This window comes from Pleurodeles waltl, chromosome 4_2 (assembly GCF_031143425.1).
Source record: "Pleurodeles waltl isolate 20211129_DDA chromosome 4_2, aPleWal1.hap1.20221129, whole genome shotgun sequence".
Lineage (NCBI taxonomy): Eukaryota > Metazoa > Chordata > Amphibia > Caudata > Salamandridae > Pleurodeles > Pleurodeles waltl.
Genome location: NC_090443.1, coordinates 338,851,733 through 338,877,067, shown reverse-complemented (window position 1 = coordinate 338,877,067; position 25,335 = coordinate 338,851,733). Strand labels below are relative to the sequence as shown.

Sequence of the window (25,335 nt, the reverse complement as noted above, 5' to 3'; positions counted from 1 at the left end):
GACATGGCGAACAGTGGGAGCAGCATGACAGAAGCAGTTCTCACATGGTGGAAATCCCCCCCCCCCCCCACAAAAATCACTGCAATCATAAAGGGCAGTTAGTTTTTCAAACTTTTGTGTGGCAAAAAACAATCCTTCTTGCAAGCAACCCTGACAACTGAAAGTAGTCTCAAAATGGCAGACTATGGCTGTGTTTTGTATCCGCAGTTGTACAAAAAAATTATTTCCTTACTCAGGGGAGGGCTGGGAATCACAAGCAGACCTGACAAATTTTGTCAGACCACCACTCATTCTGCATGTAGTAAGAGAGTGAGCTTGACCACTGCAAGATGGGTTTGGAGAGGATCTCCGCCTAAGAATTTTTTTAAGTTGCAAATAAGGTGTGTTTTACCATACATTTTCCACTACAGAACCTTGTTCAATCACTAATGTAGGCGTGGTTGTATGGAGATTGCAAACGTGGCTGCATCCCTCAATTAATGAATAGTTGTATGGGTGAGGAGTGGATGGATGAATTAATTCAAGAATTTAAGAAAATAAATAAAGAATTTTTGCCTCAAATGGCCTCAAGGTTCTGAATAAGGTTGGGTGCTCTGGTTTTTAATTCAGCCTCTGCATTGAAAAATGTCACCTTCCCCAAACACTATCTCTCCCAATCTTTGTGAAACATGCATAGCTCGGATGTGTTTAACACAGCACACTAATTTGGCGCCTTAAAGAATTAAACACAAAGCATTAAGCTTAGATCTCACATGGGTGAGTAAGAGATAATCATTTAGTGGCTGAATTGCACAAGGTGAAAGCAGAAAACCTTGCACCAATCCTGGGTTCTACTTGAAAACACTGTGTGATCCTAGGTAATTACTTTTTTTCACAATGCCTCCTTTTTCTTCATCATCACAGGAACACTTTAAATACAACAGTTCAGGATGTGCGCTGCACAAAAACAAAAGACTGTAATGCTAATCAATAGTGACACCCTCGGCCACATTAAAGGGGCAAAAGACAACTAACTTAACTCTTAGTTATCTAACAGCACTGTCGTCAGGGCAGTGGGCGTGAACACTTCCAAGTGCATGTCTAGAAGCTTTTCTAACAACTGTCATTCAATGCAATGGTATAATTTAAGATGCTAAACTGAAACAGGTTGGCATGGCTACATTATAGAGAAATAAGCTGTTTTGGATTCTGAAGTGTCTTAATCAGGTATATTCTGAACTCTGAGTCAAGCAATAGCAGATCCCTCACATCCGTTTTCAACCGTACCCTTGAATGACAATTCTTCTCGTGGTGACCCTGTAGGAAACACAAACCACCCAAATGAAAAACAAATGGGTTTGTCGTGACTGTGGTGTAATGGCATGCTTTAAAACCATGTGTTTTACATTGTTTATAAAGCCCCAAAGTGCTGAAGTCAAAACACACAGCAGGGACCACTCCAACAACAAAAGTGGTCCAGACCCTGCCAGCCCACCGGGAAAACACCCCGTACCTAGGAAAGCCAGTCCAGGCCTATCCCTACTTAAAACTAAGTTGATGAACCTGAAATCAGTGCCCTTCCTAGGCTTGCCCTTATAATCAATCTGTAGCTGCTACAGCTTCAGTGTTTTCCCCTCTACACAGTATGGATGACACCATCTACCCAGGAAATACTTGGACAGGCCACCCGTGCTAACAACTATTGTCCAACTCTAGATGGTTTCCATTCATAAAGTAAAATCATATGGCATATGATAAAGCACTAAAACAGCAGCCTTACCACATAATTCACTGATTTTAAAATCCACTGTGGCAACAAACATTAAAACCCATAGTGCTAGAACGGAAGCTCACAGTGCAAATTTCTAGTTGTCTGACTCATTCATTTTGGATACCGTTCCTCGTGGTTTCTAAGCAGATACACATGGGTATCAGGTGTGTTGTCATCTCTGGCAGGAAACATTTCTCACCGCCACCCAAAAGACCTTGATTGTGACTCGCAAGAAAAGATAGGTATGACTTATAAATACAGCGTTTGTCACACATGAGGAATGTGAAGATGGCATTCAGGATGCAGGAATGAGGACAATGGTGGTTACAGAGTGGAGATTCATGTACAGTATCTTTTCTTTTCACCTGTATGATACTGTTTAAATGGCAACATGGAAGGGATAAGTCACACACGCATAATGCATTCATACTTGCTACCCATACAAAGTGGACAAACAAGCAGTAATTTGCCCAGCTGCAAACCTTTGGGAGAAGGGCAATACATGTCAGAACGTAAAGGAGTCAGTTAGATATTAACTGCTCCTGTTGGAGAGATGGTGTGGATTTAAAGTTTATACGGCTGTGTCCACCGCCAAGGATCAGCAATCGGGCCAAAAATCTTACAGCAATCGACTTAAGTGGCAGTCTACAAAAAGATTGGTTGGGCAACGTACACTGAGGTGTCAGTGTGATCTTCAACTGACCCACATTGTCAGTCGTTATTTGAATTTATACAAAGGTGTATTTACTTTTGCTGATTGCATGGTACTGGGAAGTGTCCAGGTGGAGTTATCAGCTGTTGCTCCTGCAGAAGGCTGGTACACAGTAACTTGCTCTATTCTGAAACACGATTACTTTGTAACAACAGGAATCATGTGCCACTAGTAGCCAAGCATCAGCAGAGCAGGCGTGCTTCAGGCACGTCTGTTATAGACACATGAAGTATACTTAGAAAGAAACAAGACCAAGTGCTGAGCTAGAGATGTGTCAAAGAATGCAGACCAAGTTCATTAAGCAACATGGTTTGCAAACTACTGGTGCAGACTCTGGAACTATTGAAGTTGTAAGACAAACCTGGGGGTAGATTGGCATTGGATTTTGGGAAATATACCCTATTGCTGGTCGTTATTCTGGTTGCTGGAGGAGAAATTTGCAGGTGATAGGACTACGTGAAAAGTAGTTAAATGATTTTCGGTCAACGGCATTTACGGAACAGCTGGCTGAGCTTTCCACTACAGTCGAGTGTCAGTGACCTGGAACCGATATGAGGTGGAACAGATGAGCCATTCTGGATGAGCAGGTAGGAAGAAACAAAATGAAGTGACCCAGGAGAAGTATAAAGGCACAAGTTGCAGTGAACAAGGAGAAATATAAAATAAGAGGGAGCAATGAACCAGGAGAAAGAATAGTTTCTTACCTGTAACTCCAGTTCTCTCATGGGGGTATTTCCATGATAGTCATAAGCGCTGAATAGTTCCGCCTGCCTGCGGGGACCCCGGAGCACTGTTCTAAAATTGTCTTCTTAAGTGTTGATGTTTGCTTTTCTTCAGGAAGGCCTGCAAAGTCACTTAAGAATGTCAATATGCAGCCTAAAGGAGAGGCTACAAAGGCCAAAATTCTTCATCCTACTTGGTTGAAAAAATTATACTGTAAAGTAGATATGCATTTAAATGCAAGAATATTTTAAAGATTTCGCACAAAAAATCTTTCACAACCTTTTTAAAATGTTATAGGATGAAGGAATGCAGGGCAGTCTAGCCCATAGGCTGCCATTATACAGAATCAAATGATCCTCCCATATCCCATCATGCTTAGCAAGAGGCAGATACCTCAGTTATTTTTGTAGGCTTTACTAGCTGAAAAGACGGAGTCTGTGAATTATCATTCAAAATTATTAATATTATTATGTCTCTTCCACTGCAGAGGAGGGAGGGTCGCTTATGACTATCATGGAAATACCCCCACGAGAGAACTGGAGTTACAGGTAAGAAACTATTCCTTCTCTCGTAGGGGATTTCCATGTATAGTCATAAGCACTGAATAGATTAGCAAGCCCATCCCCTGAGAGCAGTGGAGTAGACAGAACAACAGAGTGATATTTATTCATACAAAGAGATTTCTAAGAGAAGCCTGCCCTACTTGAGCACCTGTCCTAGCATCAGAATCAAGACAGTAGGGGTTAGTGAAGGTGTGGACAGACCTTCATGTGGCCGCTTTGGAAATATCTGCTAAAGGAATGTTTCTCATTAATGCTGCTGTGGCTGCCTTGCCCCAAGTGGAATGTGCTTTAGGTCTGCTATCAAGGGACCTATTGGCTAGCTGGTAACGAAAAAAAATACATTCAACAATCCATCTGGACAAAGGCTGCTTGGAGGTGGCCAGGCGTGTTCAAACTGGGCCATAGAGAATGAACAGCTGTTGTGACTTGCGAAAGGATTTAGTTTTGTCTAGATAACATTTTAAAACCCTCTTCATATCTAGAGTTAAGTGTTCTCTCTGCAGGAGTAGACGAGTTTTGAAAGAAAGTTGGAAAAGAGATAGTCTGGTTGAAATGAAAGTCAGAGATAACTTTAGGTAGAAATTTTGGATGTGTTCTCATTACAACCTTGGAGGAATGGAAAACTGTGTATGGTTCCTGAGCACAAAGGGCCTGGATCTCACTAACCCTGCGAGCTGAAGTAATTGCTACAAGGAAGGCAGTTTTTCAAGTGAGATGTTGGAGAGATGCCTTGTGTATGGGCTCAAAAGGATGTTGCATCAGACGTGAAAGAACTATATTAAGCTTCCATGGAGGAGAAGGACGCCTAGTAGAAGGAAAAATCTTCTTTAACCACTCTAGGAAGTCTTTAATGACTGGAATTTTAAAGAAAGAGGTTTGTGAAGGACTTTTCCTGTATGCAGTCAGAGCTGCCAGGTGTACTTCGATGGATGAGAGTTGTAAGCCAACGTTTGCTAGCTGCAATAGATATGGAAGAATAACATCTTCTCCGCATGTTGTTAGATCTGTGCGCTTGTCCAGACACCACATGCAGAATCTTTTCCATTTTAAGGCATATGCTGATCTGGTAGAAGGTCACTTTGTCTCTCTTAGAACGTCCATGCAGTCTTGCGGAAGGTTAAGGTGACCATACTGCACTAGCTCAGGAGCCATGCTGCCAAATTCAACGAGAGGTTGGGATGTCATCGTGAGGTCTGGCCTGCATGGCAATCTGAGATGTGGACGGAGTGACCGGTGAAGAAGGTCCAGAAATCTCCACTGCCTTGGCCATTTCGGAGCGATGAGTATCATCCTGGTTTTGGAGTGGGACAGTTTGATCAGGACTGCTGAGATCAGGGGAAGTGGCGGGAAAGAGTAAAGACATTTTCCTGACAAATCTATCCATAGGGCATTCCCCAATGTCCTTGGATGGTAATACCTAGAGGCAAAGTCTAGGCATTTTTTGTTTTCTGCTGTTGCAAATAGATCTATAGAAGGGGTGACCCACATGGAGAAGATGTAGTGTACGATGACGTCGTGCAGAACCCATTCGTGGTTTTCAACTATCGCTCTGCTGAGATCATCTGCCTGAACATTCTCTATGCCAGGGAGGTGAGTCGCTGTTACTGTTAAGTACCTGGCCAGAAGCCAGTTCCAGATTGTTTGAGCCTCCAGAGATAGAGTCCTGGATCTGGTGCCCCCCGCTTGTACAAGTAGTACATGATGGCCGTATTGTCTGTTTGAAGAAGCAGAGTATTTGTGGTGACTGCAGGAAAAAAGGCTTTGAGTGCAAGATGGACTGCACGTAGCTCTAGGAGATTGATGTGATACAATCTCTCCTTTCGAGACCAAGAGCCTTGAATCTGTAGATGATCCATATGGGCACCCCATCCGAGTAACAATGCGTCCGTGACTATCGTCTGTGTGGGAACCTGTTGGTGGAATGGCATCACTTTCAGAAGATTGTCCGGAGAACTTCACCACTTGAGGGATTGTATTGCATGTGGAGAGAGAATAATCCTGTCTTCCCATTTGCCCATTAGCTGATTCCATTGGTTTTCCAGGCACTCATGCAAGGGCCTCATGTGGAGGCAAGCATTGGGAGTGAGGTAGATGCAAGACCCCATCGACCTTAGGAGAGATAAGACTATTCTTGCAGTTGAATGAGGCGCTCTCTCAATAGTTTGACATTTCCGAAGGATCGATAAACGTCGCTCCTCTGAAGGAAACACTTTTGCTTGAATGGTGTTGATGGTGGCACCTAAGTAGTGCAACCTCTGGACAGGTGATGGCTTTGACTTGGTGAGGTTGGCCTGAAGGCCCAATTGTTAAAGAAGTTGGTAGGTCCAATTAAAATTCAGTTGGGCCTCTTGAGATGTGGATGCCTTTATGAGCCAATCTTCTAGACAAAGATTCAATGTTTTCTTAGATGGGCTGCCACCACCGCCATGTATTTGGAGAACGTCGTGGGTGCTGACTTGAGAACGAAAGGGAGCACTGCAAATTGGTAATGGTCTTGTCCCACAAGAAATCTTAGGAACTTCTGATGCTTCCTGACAACAGGAATGTGGAAGTAAGCATCGTGAAGATCTATGGAACAGAGCCAATCTCCCTGGTGAAGTTGGGGGGTTTTCTGATGCAAGGACAGCATTCTGAACTTCTTCTTCCGAATCCATTTGTTGGCTATTCTTAGATCGAGAACAGGTCTGAATTCATGCTTGTCCTTTTTTGGCACTAGGAAGTACCTTGAGGAAATTTCTTTTCCCCGTTGATCTGTGGGAACTGGTTCTAGCGCCTTCTTTTGTAATAGGATTTTGACCCCTACCTTGAGAGCATTGAGGTGTAATCTGGATGGCTTTGGTGGAGGCGGAGGATTGGTGAACCTGAGACAACAGCCATTCTGCACAATATACAAAACCCAGGTGTCTGATGTTATGCGTTGCCACTCTTCCAGATAACGTGAAATACTTCCTGCTGCTGGAGTGGGTAACGGAAGAGGGGGAAGTAAGGATTCAGGGTTTAGATGCAGATGTTTGACGTCCTCCTTGGGCGGTTTGTGGAGTGGATCAACCCAGTATCTGTTTGCGTTGAGCTTGATGCAGTCTCTGGTGCTGTTGCTGCTGAGATCTAGGTGGCACCCATTGTGGAGTTTGGATTCTTTGCGAGAGAAACCTGCGGTGGTAGGGACGGAAAGACTTCCGCTGCTTTCTCGGTTTTTCAATGCCTACAGCCTTAAGAGTGTCTAGTTCTGCTTTCATTCTAGACATCAAATCATCCGCGCGAGACCCAAACAAAGTAGAACCTGTAAATGGAAGGTTCTTTCTTCTTTGCTACGCTTCTGGTTTGAGACAAATAAGACATAGCCATGATTGCCTTCTGAGGGATATTCCATGACAATATCCATGTGCCGCTAAATTGGAAGAATCCGCTACTGCGCTTATAATCTGGTTAGAAACCATGGCACTTTGTTAATGATTTCAAGGAAATCTTCTTTCTTACCTTTGGGGAGATGATCAGCGAATTGGATGATGGAGTCCCAAAGAGCGCAATCATATCTGCCCAAAAGGGCCATGGCACTAGCTGTCTTAATGGAAATGGCTGATGTTGAACAAAGTTTGAATCCTGCTGCATCTATCTTTTTACTCTCCTTGTCTGGCAGAGAGGAGGATGAAGGAGAAGTTGAATGTAGCTTCTTGCCAGCGACAATAACTACAATATCTGGTGTTGGGTCTGCTCTTAGAAATAAAGGATCCTGTTCATTGAGGACAATATTTCTTCTGGAGTCTAGAAGGCGCAGTTTTGGCTGTGGCTGGTGTCAAGAATAGTCCCTCACCGGTTCTAGAAGACCGGAACCAGCGGGAGAAAAGGTCTTTCAGAAGACTGTTGGTGTAGGGTTTCGAAGATTATTGATGTTGTCGGTTTAGGTACTGCCATAGGGATGTTAAGTTTAGTAGCACATCGGACAAGGACTTCCTGAAAAGTGTTTACGTCATCAATCAGAGAAATTTGTGGCGAAGGACAGTCAGACAGAGTTGGAGAATAGTCTCTCATAGACGATGAGGAATGCAGACGATGGGAGCGAGATGTTGATCTGTTGTTAGAGACATAATGGTGGCGGTGTCGAGATCTAGAGGTGCGTATAGAAGACTGATGAATCGAATGTCTTGAGGATCCTACAGGAGTTGTACGAGCTAGTTCAGAATTCGGTATTGGAGGAGGTGCCACAGGAGCGGGAGGAGCTGGTAGAGGTGGAGAAAGCAGCAACGTCATTGTCCTATGTGGAGGAGGAGATGGTTGAGGAGAAAATGGTAATATCATGAGAGAGGCAGAGGATTCAGATGTGGATTAAATCCTCCTTCTCTACCTTGGTGACTTCCTCGACGTCGTCAAACTCCTGGACGTCGATGTACGACATCGACGTGTTCCTCTGGACGTCGATCCCTCATGACATCGGGTGTCCCTTGACATTGTCTATGACACCGGGTGTCCCTCGACGTTGATCTTCCATGCCGTGTCGACGGCGACCTCGACAGAGGGACACTTCTCGAAGTCGGATTTCCATGTCGTCTCAATGGCATGTAAACTCTTGACGCCGAAGAGTGACGAGACGGCGAGTGATGTCGCTTCCTCACCAGCGAGCTTGCTCTTGACGGCGAACATGTCGGCGTGGCTACTTGCCTTGACGTCAATGTTCTCGACGTCAACTGGGACATACGGCGTTTTTTAACAGAGCTGTGTTTCTGAGATGTTGTACCTGCCATGGTCGACGAAGTAAGAACCCTGGTGGAAGACTGACCTTCCCCTCGCTCTAAGGTCCTACCGGTAGGCTGCTTTCTTCGTCTGCTGTCCTCTTTGGCCTGGAGGCGAATTTTCTCCCTGTCAAGCAGGGTGCGCCTGGAGAAGTTTTTACATATCTCACAGGCATCTGGTATATGTGAAGCTGGAAGGCAGATAATACAGACCTCGTGTGGGTCTGTTTTGGTCTTCTTTCGGCCACAGCGAGGGCACTTGTCAAAAGTGAAGGCATTTTGGATGGGAAAATGCCCTAAATTTCTGTCAGGATTTTAAAAAGACAGAAAATACTCAAGAAAGATAAAAACTTCGAGTAGAAGTGTAATCAAAATGATTTGATCAGACATTTTTGAGAAAAAAACCTATACATAGGTGGAGCTCTATGCTTCAGGGTCGTGTCAGAAGGACCCGGAAAAAAGAACTGAGTTAACTGCCTCTTGCTAAGCATGACGGGATATGGGAGGACCATCTGCTCTTAAAGGCACAGCTTTATTTTGATTCTGTATGATGGCAGCCTATGGGCTAGACTGCCCTGCATTCCTTCATACGTTTATAACATTGCAAAAAGGTTTGTGAAAGATTTTTTCTGAGAAATCTTTAAAATATTCATGCATTTAAATGCATATCTACTTTACAGTATCCTTTTTTCAACCAAGTCGGATTAATAATTTTGGCCTTTGTAGCCTATCCTTTAGGCTGCATATTGACATTCTTAAGTGACTTTGAAGGCCTTCCTGAAGAAAGGCGAACATCAACTCTTAAGACAATTTCAGAACAGTGTTCTGGGGTCCCCGCAGGCGGGCGGAACTATTCAGAGCTTATGACTATTGTAAGGAAATGCCTCCTTGGCATGGTTGCCCCCTGACTTTTTGCCTTTGCTGATGCTATGTTTACAATTGAAAGTGTGCTGAGGCCTGCTAACCAGGCCCCAGCACCAGTGTTCTTTCCCTAACCTGTACTTTTGTATCCACAATTGGCAGACCCTGGCATCCAGATAAGTCCCTTGTAACTGGTACTGCTAGTACCAAGGGCCCTGATGCCAAGGAAGGTCTCTAAGGGCTGCAGCATGTCTTATGCCACCCTAGAGACCTCTCACTCAGCACAGACACACTGCTTGCCAGCTTGTGTGTGCTAGTGAGACCAAAACGAGTAAGTCGACATGGCACTCCCCTCAGGGTGCCATGCCAGCCTCTCACTGCCTATGCAAGTATAGGTCAGTCACCCCTCTAGCAGGCCTTACAGCCCTAAGGCAGGGTGCACTATACCATAGGTGAGGGTACCAGTGCATGAGCATGGTACCCCTACAGTGTCTAAACAAAACCTTAGACATTGTAAGTGCAGGGTAGCCATAAGAGTCTATGGTCTGGGAGTTTGTCAAACACGAACTCCACAACACCATAATGGCTACACTGAAAACTGGGAAGTTTGGTATCAAACTTCTCAGCACAATAAATGCACACTGATGCCAGTGTACATTTTATTGCAAAATACACCCCAGAGGGCACCTTAGAGGTGCCCCCTGAAACTTAACCGACTGTCTGTGTAGGCTGACTAGTTCCAGCAGCCTGCCACACTAGAGACATGTTGCTGGCCCCATGGGGAGAGTGCCTTTGTCACTCTGAGGCCAGTAACAAAGCCTGCACTGGGTGGAGATGCTAACACCTCCCCCAGGCAGGAGCTGTAACACCTGGCGGTGAGCCTCAAAGGCTCACCCCTTTGTCACAGCACCGCAGGACACTCCAGCTAATGGAGTTGCCCGCCCCCTCCGGCCCCGGCCCCCACTTTTGGCGGCAAGGCCGGAGAAAATAATGAGAATAACAAGGAGGAGTCACTGGCCAGTCAGGACAGCCCCTAAGGTGTCCTGAGCTGAGGTGACTCTAACTTTTAGAAATCCTCCATCTTGCAGATGGAGGATTCCCCCAATAGGATTAGGGATGTGACCCCCTCCCCTTGGGAGGAGGCACAAAGAGGGTGTACTCACCCTCAGGGCTAGTAGCCATTGGCTACTAACCCCCCAGACCTAAACACGCCCTTAAATTTAGTATTTAAGGGCTTCCCTGAACCTAAGATTTTAGATTCCTGCAACTACAAGAAGAAGGACTGCCTAGCTGAAAAACCCCTGCAGAGGAAGACCAGAAGACGACAACTGCCTTGGCTCCAGAAACTCACCGGCCTGTCTCCTGCCTTCCAAAGAACTCTGCTCCAGCGACGCCTTCCAAAGGGACCAGCGACCTCTGAATCCTCTGAGGACTGCCCTGCTTCGACGACGACAAGAAACTCCCGAGGACAGCGGACCTGCTCCAAAAAGACTGCAACTTTATCCAAAGGAGCAGCTTTAAAGAACCCTGCAATCTCCCCGCAAGAGGCGTGAGACTTGCAACACTGCACCCGGCGACCCCGACTCAGCTGGTGGAGAACCAACACCTCAGGGAGGACCCCCGGACTACTCTACGACTGTGAGTACCAAAACCTGTCCCCCCTGAGCCCCCACAGCGCCGCCTGCAGAGGGAATCCCGAGGCTTCCCCTGACCGCGACTCTCTGAAACCTAAGTCCCGACGCCTGGAAAAGACCCTGCACCCGCAGCCCCCAGGACCTGAAGGACCGGACTTTCACTGCAGAAGTGACCCCCAGGAGTCCCTCTCCCTTGCCCAAGTGGAGGTTTCCCCGAGGAAGCCCCCCCTTGCCTGCCTGCAGCGCTGAAGAGATCCCTTGATCTCTCATTGACTTCCATTGCGAACCCGACGCTTGTTCTAACACAGCACCCGGCCGCCCCCGCGCCGCTGAGGGTGAAATTTCTGTGTGGGCTTGTGTCCCCCCCGGTGCCCTACAAAACCCCCCTGGTCTGCCCTCCGAAGACGCGGGTACTTACCTGCTGGCAGACTGGAACCGGGGCACCCCCTTCTCTCCATTGAAGCCTATGCGTTTTGGGCACCACTTTGAACTCTGCACCTGACCGGCCCTGAGCTGCTGGTGTGGTAACTTTGGGGTTGCTCTGAACCCCCGACGGTGGGCTACCTTGGACCAAGAACTGAGCCCTGTAAGTGTCTTACTTACCTGGTAAAACTAACAAAAACTTACCTCCCCCACGAACTGTGAAAATTGCACTAAGTGTCCACTTTTGAAATAGCTATTTGTGAATAACTTGAAAAGTATACATGCAATTGAAATGATTCAAAGTTCCTAATGTACTTACCTGCAATACCTTTCAAACAAGATATTACATGTTAAATTTGAACCTGTGGTTCTTAAAATAAACTAAGAAAATATATTTTTCTATACAAAACCTATTGGCTGGATTTGTCTCGGAGTGTGTGTACCTCATTTATTGTCTATGTGTATGTACAACAAATGCTTAACACTACTCCTTGGATAAGCCTACTGCTCGACCACACTACCACAAAATAGAGCATTAGTATTATCTCTTTTTACCACTATTTTACCTCTAAGGGGAACCCTTGGACTCTGTGCATGCTATTCCTTACTTTGAAATAGCACATACAGAGCCAACTTCCTACAACTATACATGGAAATCCCCTACGAGAAAAGTATAAAATGAGAGGGGGTAGTGAAGAAGAATAAAGAAGCAGGTTGTGCTGTACCAGACGAAACCTTCTGTCATCTGAGAAGCAAGTAGCAGAGGAGAGACTTCTAAACTCAGGAGGAAGAGCTGAGGCAGTTACCAACATAGAAGAATGAAGTGATGTCTATTGTTGTGGTTAGAGTGTTTTTTTTTTTTTTAATAGATCTTGTTTTTTCTACAGAGACTATGTATGAAATTTAAGACAACAGGCACATGAAGTAATTCTTGAGCACATTGCTGAAGCAAATACAGGGTCCTAACAGAGAATCTATTGGTTATGGGGAAAACAGTAGGTGTGCTACTGGACTCAGAGTAACACTATACAATTTCTAGATGTAGTTTTTACGGAATAATGCAAGTGAGTATTAAAGAGTGGAAATAATTTGACATCTCCACCATCTACAAAAACTTCAAACCCCAACCCACTGCTCTTGACACCCTCAAACTCCACACCCCCACAGATACTAATCCAATGTCACATCCAACCACTTTATCACCGCCCGACTGGGACAGCTCACCACACAAAACACCACAGCTATCATGAACTCAGTCCACTTGGGAGCTCTCACAGATCCCCGCCCCCACCACATTTTCAACCTCGGGAGCAAGATGATTAGCAGCGAGCTCACCGACATTTTCAACTCATTCATAACCACAGCCTCCTTCCCTGAAACTTGGTAACACATTGAAGTCAAACCCCTTCTCAAGAAACCGTCCGCCGACCCCAGCGAATTCCAGAACTACCATCCCATCTCGCTGCTCCTCTTTCCCGCCAAAGTCTTCAAAAAGGCCATCAACGGCCAACTCACAGAGGACCTAGAGATCAACAATCTTCTGGACCTCTCCCAGTCCAGATTCTGCACAGACACAGTACCAAAACCGATCCGATCACTGCCAAGGATGACATCAGAACCCTCCTCAATCGGGGAGAAACAGTGGCCCTGATCCTCCTCGACCTCTCAGCAGCATTCAACACCATTTCCCACCAAACCCTTAACAAGAGACTTCATCATCTCGCCCTCATAAACACCCTCAAATAGACCGCCTCCTTCCTCACAGAAAGAACCCAGAGAATCTGTCTACCACCTTTCTCCTCAGAACCCAAGAGCACCATCTGTGACGTCCCTCAAGGCTTGTTCCCTCTGCCCTACACTGTTCAACACCTACATGATACCCCTGACCAACATCATCAGAACGCCCGCCCAACAAGGCCAAATTCCACAGGTGCATGACGGGCATCGCCAACTGGTTTAAAAACTGCAGCCTAAAACTCAATACAGACAAAACGGAAGAGCTGATCTTCAGGAACAACAGCACCTCATGGAATGACTCCTGGTGGCCTTCTGAACTATGACCACAGCCCACTCCGACAGACCATGCACGCAACCTTGACATCATCCGGGATAGCAAGCTCAACATGAAAACAAGATCAACGCAGTCCTTTGTGCATACTTCCCCACTCTTCACATGCACCGTAAAATCTTCAAATGGCTCCACATCAACACAGACAAACCGCTATTCAAGCCCTAGTCACCAGCCAGCAGGACTACAGCAACACACTCTACGTAGCAATCACCACACAAATCCTGAAGAGACTTCAGACCATACAGAACTCAGTGGCCAGACTTATCCTTGGCCTCCCGAAACGGACTCACAACAGCCCCCACCTCAAGAAGCTTCACTAGCTCCCCCATTCAGAAGAGATGTCAATTTAAAATGCTGACCCACACCTACAAGGCCCTTCACAACAAAGGACCAGCATACATCAATCACCGCCTGAACTTCCACCAATCCTCCACGCACCTGCGATCCGCTTCTCTCTCCCTCACACTCACCCCCTGCATCTGGAAAAGCAACAGTGGAGAATTGTCCTTCTCCTACCTCGCAGTGAAATCCTGGAACAACCTCCCCCTTCACTTACAAACTACTTCTTCTCTTCTGGAATTCAGGAAAGGACTCAAGATTTGGCTGTTCAACTGAACCCCTCAGTGGCAATGCGCTCAGCACCTGGATACCTTTGCGGGTGATTAGCTGTGGAGCATTTGATGGTCCAACCTTAGAGACTGAGAACATATTGCCCACTACACAATCCATGCATAGAAAGTGAGGAAAAGTCTGAAACAAAGTGATAACTGTTGGACTGTGGGTACCAGAAGGCACTGTATACTGTAGTCCAACTCATACAAAGCATGCCATATCAACAGACACACTACAAATCACAGAATAATGCACATCTAACCCACAAGTCACCTTCACTTGAACAGAAACTTCCTTGACTATGCATTGCCACCTTCAAGCTAGCATCTATGTAGTTTAGCAAAATATACCTGACCTCATTTTTGATACATATTGTCACCTTACTAGGACTCAATGAGAGATGGTTTGATCACGAATCACCTGCTAATTTATAAATCCCACGAAGACTGTAAAGGAGCCACAAAACAAAGAGGCTAAAAACATCGGGAGTGTAGAGAGAGGGTAGCGTACGGCCTGCTGTATGGTGTAAGTTTGAAAGCTTGGTAGCTAAATGCACAATCAACACAAATAGCACCTTCTTCATTGCAACAATATAGCAAATGCCAATTACACTTAAAAACTCATTAAGGAATACCTTTCTCTGGCCCGCTAGCTGCAATCTATAGCATCTAAAATGCTGATGATCACTGACTTTAACGTATGGATTGACAGTTATAATTGCAAACCTGATTGAAAGCAGAAATCCACTTTGACATCTTCAGGTTGGTAATGACCCAACCCATAGAAGGGATGTCAAGCTTGATCATTTTTACACTGTACTTCTAAGCTTTAAATCTAACCTGAAATATATATAGTCAGAACAAACATTCCTCTACCCCATCACCTGAATTTTATGGTGTTAATCACTTCTACAAATTAGAACGGACTGAACATCAAGAACCAAAAAATATCACAAAGACCTCAATGAGTTAAATTTTGACACACTATATAGCTGCTGGACACCTAGTCATATTCAATGTGGGATGTAATTGAGAATTGTTACCATAACATCAATCTCGGTCTTAGCAAGAGAACCCAAAAATAGCAGAGAAAAAGCATGCAAAGCCTCAAAACAACAACAAATTGTTCTATCACGATATAGTGATACAAAATACACAACAGCTAAACTTTGAGCTCTTACAGTGTGAATGAGGTTGAAATTCACAAAATTGTTTTCAAGATCAGCAGAATAGGTAAACAGCTTATCATTAAGAAAAACTAAAAACATTCTAACAGTAGTATTCAGAAGTCAAGAAGCCAAAATACGGATATTTTTAGAATCAATGAAAAACCTGAAAAGCCCTGAAAATATCACTTATGACATGACAATACTGTTAAAAGCAATTCCAATGTCTGATCCAAAATTTTAAAGATCTGTGATGCAATTGTAAATAAACCCCAAACTTCTCCACACCTTCTGTTCCATTTAAAGCACTGAATAAATCCTAGTCTTTAAACCTGGAGGAGTAAATATCCATGTTTGACTCACAAATCAAAGCATCTAATCTGCCAATCGGACCATATCTTCTCCCTGTCCAATGGCATGACCACCTTCATTATGCTCCACTGTGAACTGGCACGCATTCTAGCCAATGGAATTGCGCAATTATCACCCCTCCTATAAAAAAAAAAAGCTCGGCAGACCCATTAGACCTGGGTAAAAACTGCCCAATTTCTAATCTTTCATGTTAGCATAATTCTGGAGACCTTGTGCTTTCTAAACAGAGTTTTACTCTCCACATTTGCTGCACTTGAGCACTTTAATTAACAGGTTTGATTATTACCTAATTTAATGGTATTTCAATGCAAGGACCACTGAAGGATGCCCTTACCAGGATTAGACCTGACCTCCACGCCTAGAAAACACTGTCGATTTTAGCGGCAAGCCTTTAACTCAATAAGTCAACTTGCTGCTCAATGCCTCACTGTGACTTGCCACTGGGTATAACAAGTGCACAAGATATCTACCTTTAGCAGTATCTCAGGCAAGAGTGCCCCTTTTCATGAGATGTCGCTGGCACGATTGTGTCTAACTGCTCCCTTTGTGGCTCTCTGCCGTATTATATGTAGTCACTATATTATGATAAGATCTCATTAATAGTAAAGGTGCAAACCCATAATAGGTCTGTAACATTGGAGCCATTCTTTAAGTACTTTTCATGTCTAGTTCACTATTGAAGCAGTGCGCCCTCTTACCACCGCACTTGCTGAGAATCTGGTGGCAAGGATTGTTGGAGAAGTGTCTTCCCTAGAAGGTCTAGATCTTCCAGCGCTGCTGTCCGACTGGGTGCTGCTGGTGCTGTTGGGGGCTCTGTGAGGGTTGTGGGGAGCCGGGAAGGGATTATTGGTTGAGCTGTTGCATGAAGATCACTGCTCTCTGATGACTAGAATAGAGGAAATGAGACAAATACATTAATGGAAATAAAGTTAATACTGGGAGCAAATACGAATAGCCCCATAAAGGAGGGGGTAATCTTCCAAAAAACCCTTTCTTAATCATTTAAAACCTCATTTAATTTGAATACTTTCTTAAGAAAAAAAATCTGTTTAGCTGAGCTGTTAGGGATGCCATTTCTAATATATCTTCAGAGTGCCAAACATGCTGCAGCATGGCTGGGACTATTATTTTTCCAAAATGCTGAGCAAAGCTTGGACACAGCAGGCATAGTGATCTGAACTGTTTCTTTCAGAAAATAATCAACAAAATGGGGCACAGCATGCTTGTGGATTTGTCAGGTAATACTTGCCCAGAATCCTAAGCAAGGTACTGTGGAGCTCTGAACTGAAGGTTTCTCATGTGTCTTCAAAATGCTGTTTTACTGTCTCTATGACCTGTGAATTACCGCCAATTCTATCAATAAGTTTAAATGTTACTCAGATTACCAGCATTGCAAAGAGGGAAGGCTGTGTTGCCTTCTCCTGGATATCAACTAAAATAAAGCAGGACATATTGTGGAATATATGGAAAATGCATTCTTGTTAACAGTTATCTTGTTATATCTCCTCTAGAGTCTCGCATTATTTGGAATAGTTTCCCATCTGTTGTAGCTACCTCTTTTACCCGACAGCAGTTCTAAGCATTGTGAATGTTAAAAGAACATCAAGCAGGAAAAACCTCATTGCAAAGACAAGAGGAATGTAAAGACGGAGACGAGTGACCAACAGTCACATCCTTCACATCTAGAGTTTTTAAGGAAAATCTACTGTATTTACAGTTATCACTTCTTGGAACCTCCAGTTTATATCTATTGCAGGTTCATATGGTATCAGATGTTAAGTACATTTATTGCTTGCTAGGATTGAATGTGTCAACGTTGGTGAAACACATTCTGTTGAATGCTGAAGATTCCTCACCTCTGCAGTCTGCCCAGGTGCCAGACTCTATCCGGAAACTCTTGCAACAGCCACTCTGTGCTAGACAAGAAAGGTGAGGTTTTAAACAACTTGCTCAATCTCGAGGATCCATAGGTAAGAAATGACTGAATTATAGTAGGGTGGGCAATGATGTATCTGCTTCCTAAAGGTCCCAGATGCCAGCTCAAGGACAAGCTATAGGAGTTTGGCAGCATTACCTGGAGACAAGGAGGAAATGGACTGATGATGCCCTTTGCACTGCCCCTGCCTCGAGCGCCACAAAATGTCTGCAATGGTAATTGGATGGACTTTTGACAACTGCAGCTCGTGGAAGGTGAGGCCCTTAGAGAACCCTATGACCTTTCTTTACATGAAACTGAATGGCTGGGGATAGTAATCCTAAGAATCAAGCAGTTATTCTGCTGTTTTCGAAAAGCTGTAGATCAGCTTTAGATTTTTTTCACCAAAAACTCTGACCCTATTTTAGAGCACATCCATCACTGATTAATGAATGTCTCCAAAGGATTTAATGCAATGTCTGCGGGCGACACTGGTGGCCTATTGCAGAGGTAAATGAGTCAGTGATGTTCAGTCCAGAATGCAGAATCTGCTTAGTTGTGTCTTGCTGATATTGACATTTTGCGCAAAGGTACTGCATAGGTCATCAGGCAGTGCAAGAAGAGCCTCGTGCATTGTGTCCTATACAGCACTTCAGATGTCAAAGACTGCAGTGCCAGACTGCCCAAAGAAAAAACGTTCCTGCCCGTAAAATCAACTCTCTTAGATTCTGTATCCGGAAGGGATGCCGAAAAGGAGTTTGGGTTTATTTGCAAGTGGAAACCTTTTCTCCAAGGCTTTCTAGAGTCTGAAAGAACTTAAGATCTTCGGGCACTTTACTATGATGCCTCGTAATGGATCGATTTACCGCCGGCCTAGAAATAGTTTCAACCAAGCTACCATCATGGGGCTAGTCAAAACTTGGTTAAACTGCAACCAATGCTTTAAAGTAGAAAGTCCAAACTCTCTTGTCAAAAGATTTGCCTTAGTCTCCTCTATATTATTTGGCAGATTTAACAGTTCTGAGGTCTTCTGAGTAATAATTGTGAAAGAAGTGCCTTATTTGGTTGGACGCCCAAAGGGGAATCAAGAGGGAGGTATCTAGGCCATTAGCATGCTATCAGTCGAGATATAAGACAGCATCAGAGTAAAGAGGAAGTAACAAGTATCTGCCTCATCATTATGTTGAGCAGGTTGAAGATCATGTGTGGCTGCAGAGTCTGATCCAAAAACAGCCTCTATCTGTTACCTAGGCAAAGTTATTGAGGTGGGTATAGCATGACATAATATGAACTCTAATTAAGGAAGGATGTGAATATTGGGTTGCAGCTGAAAGTGGATTCAGCACTGATGTAGGAAAAACTGGCGAAGTCTGCAGTACAGGAGTAGAAGCAGGACTTGGTGCCAGAGCTGGAGAGGGCTAACTTCGTCCGAGGAAGCTGGTGACAGGGAATGCCCCGCTGGTGGAAGTGAGACAGAGGGTGCACAAAAGTGACCCAAGATAAAATAAAAAAAATCGACAGCATGGTCTTTTTGATGGTCTCCGCCTGTTGTGGAGTTGATGATGGATATGCAAACTCATGGCGCATCAGCACCAGATTTGCCCATAATGTTAAAAAACAGTGAAGCCAGCATTGTTTAACTCCCCTGATATCAGGAGACTCTGGATATTGAAGAACTGTGTTTACTCCTGCTGTTTCTTTTTCGACTTGTCACACAACTTTACCTTTGACTTACCCAAAGACGGAGAGCTGGACTGGAAATGGCTTCCCAATACTATTTCAGAGTAGTTCAGATGCCTATGTTCAGCAACAGACAGTTTGGGTTTCCACTCCCTCATGGCATTTGTCACTGGAGTGGAGTCATCTTTGATATCAAGGCAGCAAAGGCAGACTTCGGCTTCCAGCACATGCAACATGTGTTCTTTGGGGGAAGACATTTCTGCACACTGCGAATATAATTTAAATTGAAGGGGCTTTGGTAAGCAACCAAACCAGTGGGAGCAAAGCTCCTGATCCCTATTAAAGGGCATCAAAAAATAAGAATAGATGCCAGCACATAGGAGTGGCACCTTTATGCAGCTCCATGCTGTCAGAGTGTCAGGATCCAGCCTTGAGAATCTGATGATTCCGAAGGTAAGATGTGTGGTTAGAAGTACCCATCAAAAAATGTCCATTTTTTACTTACTCTAAGCTGCTTCTAGAAGTAACTTGAATTTTTGGAAATTCCCTTCTCACTTGTTTGTAGTTTCAAGCCTAAAGTGTAGCACTCAGAAGTGATTTGCTTTCATCACATGCAAAGTTTCAAGTCCTTCCCCCCACACCCACGAGCTTGTCTTCCACCCCAAGCCACTGTACCTGGAAGCTATTCCATCCTCCAGAATCTGTGACGTTCTGACTAGAGGTGGTGGGGTCGTTAATTCCTGTAAGGAGAGCAAAGAAAGATGGTTATTAGTACAGTCACAGGTGAAGGGAAACTGATACTAGAGTGAGGGAGGGACCGAGTGAGAAAAAGATTTAGGAGGTATGGTATAAAATTAGCAAAACTAAGTTGGAAACAGTGCGGGGAAAGGAAGAAATGAGAGGGGACATACACAAAAAGGAAAGAAGGGCCAAAAATAAAACAGAACTAGAGAGAGTTAAAGATGGAACATGGAGTTTGAAAAGGAGAACAGAAGATGGGGGAAAGACTACATTTTCAAACATGGAATGACGTGTTCTAAGGCAGGGCAAGATTGCCATCCTTTGGTTACAAGGGACAAATCTTACCCAGAGACATGAGTTCATCATCCAGCAGTGATGCCGAGGCCCCAGGCTCATGGTTGGATGCTCTGTGCTCTAGAGAGAGGGATGGGAAGGCTGGGTATGTGGGAGTCCCAGTGGGCAGGTCTAGGCCTGAGAGATCCAAGAGAGCTGAGGAGCTTCCTGTGAGAACAGAGGAGAATCACTGTACCTGTAAGACCTGCGGACACCAGGATTATGAACCATTCTGACCTTACACATGGATAACCCCCAAATACACATTCCCTTCATGTGTTTTATTAACCTAGTTCCCTTAACATACTTTGGCCCAGTGATCCGTTGCAACACGTCCACAACAGAGGAATCTAGGTTTGAGAAACCTCCAGCAACCAGAGAACATGCCTAAAATGAACATCCTGTGAGAAAGCCTTTCCTTCTACTCTAGGCCCACTCAAACACCAATTCTCAAGAGCTTCTTCCTTGTGCCCTGCTCTTTCCAGATTCCTTCCACAAGATTCACAGTTAGTTTTTCCCCACTGTTTATCAATGCTTCAACTGCTTTTCATCTTAGCATTCACTTTGCACCAGACTAGATTAAAATGTCATCCTCCCAAAAGTGACTATCCCAAACTCAGCAGCATGCTCACCTGGAATGGTGCTACTAGGTGTCTCACCATTAATTTCTTCCCCTCGCACCACTTGTCGGTACATGTTGATCACCTGTGTCAGACTGTCATTTGCTTGAAGGATTTCAGCTGAAAAGTACAATCAAATGATCATTTTAAGAGACCTACATGTGAAACAACAGAAGGTACTAACAATAAGAACACATCTGCCACATGTTGGAACCTTCCAAAACTCAGGATAGTCAGAAGGGAAATAGTTATCTATTGTGTCTGAAGAAGACAAGAAAGATGGAGGTTTGAGCGGGGAGCAAATTAATTCCTGGCAAGGGAACAGCAAAATGCTTTTCAAAGTCCATGAGGGTGAGGGAGGGGCACAAGTATCTCTTTCTTACAATGCATCATCAAAGCCACATATTAGTTCCCTGTCACACTGCCACCAAGGGAGAGAAAAACATGAATTGGTCCAATCATGTGGTGCACATTTTAAAAATGTGGGTGTAGTGATTTAAAAAATGGATTATGCAGATATGTCATTTCCATATCCCTACAGGCACTATCTTAAGTTTGTTTTACTCCTCTGCCTGCAGTACCAAGGTATGATATCTCTTCTTTGCAATTTATATGCACTTTGATGAGATGAGTGTAGGTGTCAGACAGAGCAAAGCCTTGACTTTGTGCTAGTCTAAAAACCTTTGGTGTGAAGTTTGTAGTCCGTTGATGCTTTCATATTCAAGCACATGTACACACACTTTCTTTCTATATCTCCTCCTTTTCTTTATAATGCAAATCCAATAACTAACATTTCAGCAGTACCTCTTAAATAAAGATTTTTTAATAATTACACTGAGATATAAAAGTTAACACCAGAAGAGGGGAAAATACAATAAATAATAAAAGAGTCAAACTAAAAATCAAAACATCAATTTGCACAGGACAGTATTTTCCAAACTTTTTCAAACAATGAGACACTTTGTAGAGCAACAAACTTTTGCGACCCACTTAGCTTTACTGGACATGATGCAGGCTATTTTTTAACGTAACTAAAGCATTGTATGGTAGCCTGCTGTCAATTACTGACAGCACATTTTATATTGGCTTTACTTCAACTTTTTCCATGTGATCAATGTTCTGCTCATAAGCTTCAGCAACGGATTTTACAATTATTGCACCACAAGCTTTGCCTCTATGGAAGTGCTTCCCAAACTTTTCGTAACCATGACCTACTGTTTACTACGACAAACTTTCACGACCACCTAGTTTTAATGGATACACGTGGTGATTATTTAAATGTTATAAACCGCTGTGTAGCAGCACACTGTCACTGACAGACAGCACAATTTCTACTGAAACGGTCATTCAATTTGCACAGATAAAACTATACTAAACACAAATAATAATGTTTGTAAATTGGTTTTCAGTGAATATTTATAATTTGTGCATTATCCAACAAAAATGATCTTGACCAGTTTTTATCCTATTAAAATCTTTGTTTGCATCACACTTCAGAATTACAAAAAAATGTGCTTAATTTTTCCTTTCCTAACTGCTGAATGTGTCCAGTTAATTTACTTTTTTTTTTTTTTTTACATTTTATTGTGTTACAAAAACATGACATCTGCAGCCTTTGTGAGTCGGATTGTAAACATACATTCACGTTACTTTTCTTTCTCTGACTGAAAAATTAGAGGAATTTGTAAACACCAATCCTTATGTTAAAAAACATAAGCAGCACTTTGGCAGATGACCTAGCCTGATATTTCACCTCTGTCTTTGAAGTGCAGCAAATGTGACAATATATACACATAATTTAAAAGCATATTTATTTATCGTTTGGACTTTCACAAACCACCAAAAATTGGCTCGCGACCCACAGACCCAGAGTCTGGGAAACACTGGCTTAGGATATTATTGATACCCAATGCAAAACAAACAAAAAACATGCAGATTATTAAAAATTACAATCAAATGCATAAATAGATAAATTAATTTTATTTTAAACTATAGAGAACTGTTCCGCTGGGAAGACATACTCAAAGAATCTTAACACCAACCAATCACTACCAGTGTATGTTTGATAGTCCAGGTTTTTCCCACGTTTAGGCATTTCCTAGCCACATAGTACACACCTCAATATACCTAGGGTCCAATATCCTAACCTTTATGTTGCTGCTTGAGATGTTGCCTAGAGCAGAAATTGGTGCATACATTTGTCCACAAAATTGCCTAGATGTTCAGAAATCCAAATGGAAAAATTCTATTGCAGACAGGACCTAGCATCAACTGCTGCTTTTACAGTCCATGAACATTATTCTTTCACACCGAAAGAGGGAATGGACATGGAAACAGGTGGATCATCTTGAACATCACAGAAAGTCATTACATACAGAGTTGTGTTATCATTCAGAGAAATCATCATGTAACATTTCGCAGGTGAGTACCTTGAATGAGACGGCAGGCACTGGTTCGCCTCCAAGAGAATATTGCCATTGGTTCATGGTAGCTGTTCAATTTACAACCCATTCTCATTTTAAAATGCAATCTTCATTTGGCAAATCGCCTTGTTTTGTTTCATTTTATTTTACTCCCATTGGAGCAGCAGAGCCTTAATACTAAGCGCCACTGATCAAGCGACCATTGCATGGCGGGCTCACTGGTAGTTACTAAATCAGTAACTACCAGTGAGCCCGCCATGCAATGGAATGGCCTAAGAGAGTGTAGAGACAAAAAGCCCAAACCAAAGTTAGACACACCAGGCCTACCCAAAGCATCATCATTGTCCTCAGTGTCACTGGCCAATCGGAAGAGGGTTGGTCTCATCTTCTCACAACTCTGATACAGCTCCTGGAGATGAAAGAAACAAGACATTTAGATAGAAAGGTGTCCTGAGATAGGATGTAGCATTTTGAGTGTAAAATCAAAGTTATATGGTAGGACAGCAGGTATACACAAGCATTAGGATGCTAAATGTATGCATGTGAGTATACCCGTCACATAGCTGTTTTTTAGGAAAATGATGATTACGTCTACCCTAAAAGCGAGGTACTGAGCAACAGGAAGTCTTATTCACTCCAGAGTTCTCTGCTACACATGCAGCAGAATCCAGATTTCTTGACCATGTGATTTGATCATGAGACAATCATGCACTTCTGCCACCAGGGTTCCAGATATTGAACTCACATGTTATCAAGCATCTGTCAGACGTGATGAGGAGACCACACATTTAGACAGGGGCTACTGGTCCCCAAGCATGGTGGTTGAGGTCATTTGCCACTGGTGTCCAGGGCTGTGTCCTACTATGGCTCTGCAAGCTGGGTTAAGGCCAGACCTTTCAGCACTTGAGTTTCAGAGTAGCAAGGGTGAGTAGTCACAGGCTTCTCATGGAGGTAGAACTCACAATCAACCAGCAGGCACAATAATATATTGCCCAGTCTAGTGTTAGCTGTTTGGGTTAAAAACATTTTAATAACACAGTGTTACTCAATACTAAACGGGACAACTGGTGGAATGCACTACAGGGTTGAAATTCTGTTCAAGTCTAGGTACTACACCCTTGGATACGCCTGCGAATGGGACTTCTAATGTTTGTAATACCTGGCATCTAATTTCCGTCACTTAATCACCCCCAAGGTGTCACCTTTCCCTAAGTGTGATATTAGCATAGAATAAGTCCCTTACACCTGCACCTAGGTCTCTGGCACAAGGCCCGCAGCCCCAAGGCCACCTGCCTTCGTCAATGGGAGTGCTGGGGGTATGGAACAGAACTGTGAAGCAGTCCTACTCTGGCAGAGACTTTTAGACTTCTAGATGTAGCACTGTCCTAGCCGCAAACATCGATACTTCAGCAATCTCTGTTTAACAGACTACTGTTGCAGCTTCAGTCTTCAGCAGTTGAAGCCTCTCTAGGCTGGGGACTGGAGGGATGATATTCAGCAACTGTGGTATCAGGGCAGATCCCGCCTTTGCAGATGGTTTTAGCAGTTGCAGCCTCTGATAACATTGCACTCATCTGTGGTACAGGAGCACTCGGGCTCCAAAGACAACGGCAGCGGCATCAGGCTTTCTGTCCCGGTTGACTGCCAATTTCGCTCAGTGGTCGCTTTGGTAGAAGAATTGAGGTTTATGATGTCAACCGTATTAGAAGACTGAGGACCCCTTCCACGCAGGGCTCCTTGGCAGCTGTTTGGTAACTACGACTTGTCCCACACTGGGAACACACTCCTTATCTTCTCCCTGACAGTCATTCCTCCTGCAATGCCAGGCACACGCCTTACCTCTTTCAGCAGACAGGCAGCATTCTAGGCAGACTCACAGCTCCTGCATCAAAAAGCAAAGACTTCACCCTGGTGAACTCTGCAAGGCTGGCTGTCAGGAAGACACCAGTCCTTGTTGAGCATCAATCCTTCAAGTAGTGCCTTGCTTGGTCAAGAACTTCTTAGTATTGG

General features: G+C 44.0%; 1 protein-coding gene and 1 long non-coding RNA gene across 2 annotated transcripts in view; one reads left to right on the top strand and one right to left on the bottom strand.

Annotated features, from left to right (window-relative positions):
- The window catches only part of LOC138292664 (uncharacterized), a 360,464-nt gene that overhangs the window by 130,254 nt on the left and 204,875 nt on the right, over positions 1 to 25,335 (top strand). The window lies entirely within an intron of this gene.
- The window catches only part of GGA1 (golgi associated, gamma adaptin ear containing, ARF binding protein 1), an 85,224-nt gene that overhangs the window by 32,064 nt on the left and 27,825 nt on the right, over positions 1 to 25,335 (bottom strand). Inside the window, exons 9-13 of the mRNA XM_069231375.1 lie at positions 23,653 to 23,734; positions 20,915 to 21,022; positions 20,295 to 20,450; positions 19,884 to 19,948; positions 16,312 to 16,499 (exon numbers count right to left, since the gene is read on the bottom strand). Coding sequence (XP_069087476.1) covers positions 16,312 to 16,499; positions 19,884 to 19,948; positions 20,295 to 20,450; positions 20,915 to 21,022; positions 23,653 to 23,734 — 599 coding nt within the window. The remainder of the gene's footprint in view (positions 1 to 16,311; positions 16,500 to 19,883; positions 19,949 to 20,294; positions 20,451 to 20,914; positions 21,023 to 23,652; positions 23,735 to 25,335) is intronic.